The sequence below is a fragment of the Urocitellus parryii genome, chromosome 4, assembly GCF_045843805.1.
Source record: "Urocitellus parryii isolate mUroPar1 chromosome 4, mUroPar1.hap1, whole genome shotgun sequence".
NCBI classification, from domain to species: domain Eukaryota; kingdom Metazoa; phylum Chordata; class Mammalia; order Rodentia; family Sciuridae; genus Urocitellus; species Urocitellus parryii.
Genome location: NC_135534.1, coordinates 41,883,414 through 41,889,413, shown reverse-complemented (window position 1 = coordinate 41,889,413; position 6,000 = coordinate 41,883,414). Strand labels below are relative to the sequence as shown.

Genomic DNA, 6,000 nt, shown 5'->3' with positions numbered 1-6,000 from the left:
CAGACGGGCGCTGTCAGCTGTTCTGAAAAAAATTCATCCCTGACGCTGCCCAAATCATAATTGTTTTTATTATTTACTCTCGTCCTCAAAGAGCAGCAGACCTTCTCCATCTTAATTCGACACTACCGCAGAGCCGAGTTACGCCGGCGTGATGGGAGGAGACCAAGGGAAGGGAGGAAAAACTAGCGGCATTGCTCACCTGAGACCTGAGATGCTCCCATGAGTTTTCAAAGTGCTGGGCTCCTTACGGCAAAGACACCATTTTAAAAAGTAGTATTCTTTTGATTTTTGCCCTTAAACAAGGGTTCTGCGACATTTACAGCCCCTCTGTTTAAAAGCCAGCGGACTTGACTGCAGTAAGCTTTCAAAACCGGGAATGTACATTGTTTTTCAGTGAACTGATTTCCAGGACAAGGACTCATCTGCACCCGCCCAAATACCAGGGCACTGCTTGTGCCCTTTGCCACCGGATCCTTCTCTTCCAATGAGACTTTCTGATTGTGTCTACCAACTCTCCTATTAGGAAACCCGTGGGTTGCATGCGGCTATTCTGTTGTATTCTCATTCTCACTCTCCCTCCCCTCTCTCACTCGCACTCTTTGCTGGAGGCACACCAATACCATTCCGCTGAGAAGAAAAAGCCCACAACTACCTTAAGCGATTAAGACAATATGCGCAACCCTCTCCTTTCATAGTAATCGCTGTTTAAACCTGGCAAAACCGAACACCAGTCTTTGCAAGAATGGAGTCGGTAAAACAAAGGATTTTGGCCCCAGGAAAAGAGGAACTAAAGAATTTTGCTGGAAAATCCCTTGGCCAGATCTACAGGTAAGAGAAAGCAAACCCGCGGGCTCGCCATGGGGGAAAAAAAAAATCTGCAGGGCAATTTCCATAAACCTTGGATGCTTAGACAGACTGTAATATGATCAGAAAATCTTTTTGTTGCTCATTGCTGGAACAAGGCTGCTCTGGAAACCTGCTTATTAATGCAAGAATGTTACACTAAATGAACCTGTGTGTGTGTGTGTGTGTGTGTGTGTGAGAGAGAGAGAGAGAGAGAGAGAGAGAGAGAGAGAGAGAGAGAGATTTGTGTTGGTATCTGCAAATTTTCATCCTTTACAACCCAGTACTTATCCCATTTGCATGTGAAAATGACCAGTTCCTGTTCAAAGAGCTTTCCTTTTGGTGCTTATAAATACCTCAAATTAGATTCCTTTGATACAGTCAAATGAATATCAAAGTACAACACTCTAAAAAATTAACCAAGAAATTCCGAAGACTAGTGGCAAAAAGAAATTAAGGTCTCAGCTTCGAGACCATAGTAGAAATTCCCCATGGGATCTTCCTTTTGTATTGAATGGAAAGGAATAAAAATGTATCAATAATTGATAACTAAAGTAGTTCTTCTCTCTGAACCAGCAATAATGTATATGTATTTTTAATCATTTACCCTCTTCTATATGTCTATTTCTTTCATGGTAAATGCCCTAGTGTTTGCATGAGTAACAATAATAATAATCAGTGAATTTACTTTGAAAGTACTAGAATTGGTTTTTTTAAAAATTTTAATACTCCTTGTAGCCACTGTACTAATGATGCTGTAAATTGCACAACTTAAATCTTTTCAGATGTTATATGAATGCATCTTTTTGTTAATAATATGAGAAAAATCAACAAGAGAGAGCAGACACAGAAGGATAAACGATTCTAAGCACTAATTTTTCACATTTGGGAAATTTGAAGCATTTATAAAATATAGGAGATGTCAAGAAAATGACCCATGCTCCTCCCAGTTTTGCAAATCTCTTCGGTTCTGGTGGGCTTCCTGTACACACCATCATGCACCTATGCGGCAGCACATACCGCAAGGGCCCTGCAGTCCCGCAGCTCCCCTAAAAAGGACTGCTCTTTCCCAGCCCAACTGCCATCAGGTGGGGGAGTTTAGATGCCGAGAGTTCAGATTTGCATTTATGAACATATAAAATATCACATTGATGATTTTTCCCCTCGAATAAATAAATTGAATGTTTCCTAACATTGGAATCAGACTTGATGGATCAGCTTTAACGTACCTGTAAATACCTTTATGACCTATTATCCAGGTGATAGTCTATAGAATTTGAAAGTCTGATATTCTGTTCTGGTGACCTCAGATCTGGGGGCAGCTTTATACCAAGTATGCATTCTTGGTATTGATCTAAAATTTTCATTGGGTTCACTCGCGTGGGTGAAAATAACACAAATGTGCATGTGTTATTTAAAAGATCCCAGATTAAAAATTAATTCCGTAGTAAATTGGGAGAATATTTTCCAGTTGTAAACGAAAAGACTTGATTTAAATACCGAAAACTATCTCAGGGGGATACAATGTTGTTACTTTTCACACTCGTTTTTTTTTTTTTTAAATATAAATTTCATGGACATGTTGGATTAGAACAATAGTACCATCTTTTAGTAAATCCATTCCATCACTCGGCTTTCTCTTCCCTTTCTTTTCCCGCTTCCCCCAAGGGCGAAAGCCCGAAAGGAATTGAATAAAACAAGCGAAATCTTATGAATAGTAATTTTTTTAAAAAAGTAAGATCTTTCACCTTGGTGTGGGACAGTGGTTCTGGGGGCGCCTTTGTATATTTGGAGGTCACATTTTCCGTCTTTGGAAATGGGCCCCTGATATTTTTCGGTGTTTGTAACCGAGATAGTAATGACGCAAGATTGTGAATAATTAATTATTCATGTTCTAGCAGTAGAAAGCTCAGGTGTCAGCCATATGCACGGAGGCCTTTGTTTCCAACTCGAATAAAAATAAAATAAAACAAAGATGCTTAACAGAGAAGTAAGTATTTAACTGGCACCCTGGAGCTGGAGGAGAGGGAAGTAAAGTGCTTGACACAGACAGGATTTGGGCCCTTGTTGGAGTGGCCGCAGGCCTTCTGCCCCGGTAGGGAGTGAGGGTGGGCTCAGCTGAGGGGCGGGATCCAGGCGTGCTCAACCCAGAAAGCTTCAACTTGGCTGACAGCGAGCGGGTTGCGAGGTTGCGGGCGTGCGGGTCCGCAGCCAGGGAGCCCGCGGGAGGTTGGGTGAATGAGTAAGACCCGCAGTTGCTAGAGTAAAGCACTGCGGAACGGGGAGATGGGGGCGGGTGGGGAGAAGTCCACAGAGGTGACCACGACACGCGGCTCTGCTAGCCCCTTCCCACAAGCTGCAGACCCCAAATAAAGTCTGGTTCCAATGACGCATGCCTGAATGGAGGAACTGAAGGGGGGATCCCGAAAGCGTGGGGAGTCTCTGTTTTAGGCCCCGAAGGTATTAAAATGCAAGCCACGCGGCAGTGGGGAGGGGGACTGATAAAATGTTAGAGAACGCAGAAGGCCCTGGAGCTCGAGGGAGGAACGGTGTCAGTACCCCTGATCCCAGTCCCAAAGGGTCCTGGAAAATGCGACTGGGCCTGCATCCTGGGTGCTTAACCCGGCGTCCTTGCTTCCCACTACTCTGACGCGCAGGGTGCTGGAGAAGAAACAGGAGACCGGGGAGACCATCGAGCTGACCGAGGATGGGAAGCCTCTGGAGGTGCCTGAGAAGAAGGCGCCGCTGTGCGACTGCACGTGCTTTGGCCTGCCGCGCCGCTACATCATCGCGATCATGAGCGGCCTGGGCTTCTGCATCTCCTTTGGCATTCGCTGCAACTTGGGCGTGGCCATTGTGGACATGGTCAACAACAGCACCATCCACCGCGGGGGCAAAGTCATCAAGGAGGTGGGCGACAGCGGAGTCCCCCAGAGCTCGCTGGCCTTGTGGCCTCTCAGAACCACATCAACTGAATCCTGTTATCCCCTCACCGAAAGAGGAAGGCAGGGATGCTTTCTAAGTTCCTTTCAAGTCCTGCTATTGTAGAATGGATCGCAATAGTGTTCCCTATCTCTTTATCTCTTCCTGTCTTTATCTGGGCCTTCCCTTCTTCGTCTGCAAAATAGCGTCCAGCTCACTAGGTTTTTTGTGAAGAGTGGCTTTATACGAGTTGGTGACTTACAATGCCTTCTAAGTCTAAAAAGAAGTATTTTCCTTTTCCTTGGAGGGAGAGAGTAGCATATTAGTTATAATTTCCCCCTTCTTCCCCCAGATCCCGCCCAAACATTTTTAATATCAAAATGAAACAAAACAAGTCAAATCAGCTGTGTGCGTATCGGCAGGTTGGGTAGGGGCCCTCTAGGAAGGTCTACCTCCCTGATTTGGAAAGGATCTGCAGCACAGCGAGTTCTGGATCCACAGGGCGACCACTCCGGAGTCTTATAATGTTTGTCTTAGGTGGAGGCGCCTAGAGATGGGAGGGTCAGTCCAAGGTCACAGAAGTCCCCCTAATTCCTTTTGTTTCGGGACTTATGTAGCCTGACCATAACCGGGTTGCAAAAGGATTGGGAGGAGAAATTGAGGAATGCTCCGTGGGTGGAAAGCATGAGCATTACTGGGGTCTGGGGAGTCCAGAAACCCCTACAAAACCCGTTTGGTTTCAAAATTTCATTAAAGGGAGAAAAAAGGTCCCCAGTTTTCTGGACATGATAGCTGCTCTCTTACAGCGGCGAAGGCAGATATGTCACCTCAGTATCCTTTGAGATTCACCTTCTGGGGCTTTCCAGGACGGCCTGGGTGGAGTTAGGCCTGGACCTTCAGATATATCTCTCATCCACACCCTTTAATAATAGCTTCCTCTCCACTGACCCCCCCCCCCATCCCCAAAACAAAACAGAAAACTCAAGGGCAAATGGCTCTAAGACCTTCCTGCTTGGGAACCCTTCCGATTTGGGAGAGACACCCTTTCTCTTAACCCCTGAAGTCTTACCCTTTCCTTTTACTTAGTTTCCCTATTTGGATCAAGAGGGTTGTGTTCCATTCTCCGAAGTCATTACTGCACCCTCATTGGTGCACAGCCAGGGACAAAAATACCCTTGCCAGGAGTCTCTATCGCCCGCTAACCAGACTTTTCCCTGGGAGTCTGAATTTCCAATTTACTGGGACAATAGAGATTCCCCACTCACTGAAGCATTCCCACCTGCCTGATGGGGAGGGGAAGCAAAGCTAGGGAGCCCAGATACACTGTTTTCATGGAGATATATTTCGTTAATAAGCACTTTCTTTAATTAGACGAAGCAATTTTGTAAGGAAACGAAAATTAAGTCAGGACACCTTCAGACTAAAGGAAATGTCCCGCAGAGGTGAGGGCTGGTTTGGCCTGCAAATCCCTGAAAGTGAATTTTCAACACTAACTCTACTCTTTCTCTTCCCTCCCCTTTCCCCGCTCTACCTTTCTAGAAAGCCAAATTCAACTGGGACCCAGAAACCGTGGGAATGATCCATGGTTCCTTTTTTTGGGGCTACATTATCACCCAGATTCCGGGCGGATACATCGCGTCTCGGCTGGCAGCCAACAGGTAATGCGCCTGGCTGGGCTGCAGCTCAGGGGCTTGGTGTTTGTAACCTTCGAAGATAACCCAGTGGGCTTTAGGAACTCCGGGGGGTGGGGTGGGGGGAGTCTTTTGGTGCCTGGACCAACGCACAAAGGGCTACACGAACTTTTGTCTTTTTCCAGAGTCAAAAAGATTTAGGGTCTCTGAGGCGACCGCGGGCAAATTTGCCCACTTCGGTGACAGAACTGGCTTTTCGAGAAAGGGTGGACAGAATAGGAGTTGTAGCCAAACAGGAACCGCCATCCCACCCTTCGCCTCCCCCCCCCGCCTCCCCCGCCAAGACAGCGTGATCCCCGGTGTGCAAAGTGGGTGTGGAGGGTCGTCAAGTGTGGTGCTTTTACCCGTGCGTCCCACGAGTTTAAAAAAAAAAAAAAACATCAGTCCCAGATCTCTGCAGCGCTGACCCCCTGCAGGCCTCGAGGAATGCTTGGCCCTGGGGCATGCCTAGACGATGCTTTGTGTCTGAAGAAATCGAAATCGACTGGTCTCTATCAAAGCAGGTGGGGTTTCCCGCGCCCGGGGCGCGAGTCCACCTGTTAAT

At 46.6% G+C, this 6,000-nt stretch overlaps 1 protein-coding gene across 1 annotated transcript in view; it reads left to right on the top strand.

Annotated features, from left to right (window-relative positions):
- Positions 1-742: 742 nt before the first annotated feature.
- Slc17a6 (solute carrier family 17 member 6) overlaps positions 743-6,000 on the top strand; it is a 38,514-nt gene continuing 33,256 nt past the window's right edge. Inside the window, exons 1-3 of the mRNA XM_026384114.2 lie at positions 743-828; positions 3,501-3,753; positions 5,305-5,423. Of these exons, the coding sequence (XP_026239899.1) occupies positions 743-828; positions 3,501-3,753; positions 5,305-5,423 (458 nt within the window). The remainder of the gene's footprint in view (positions 829-3,500; positions 3,754-5,304; positions 5,424-6,000) is intronic.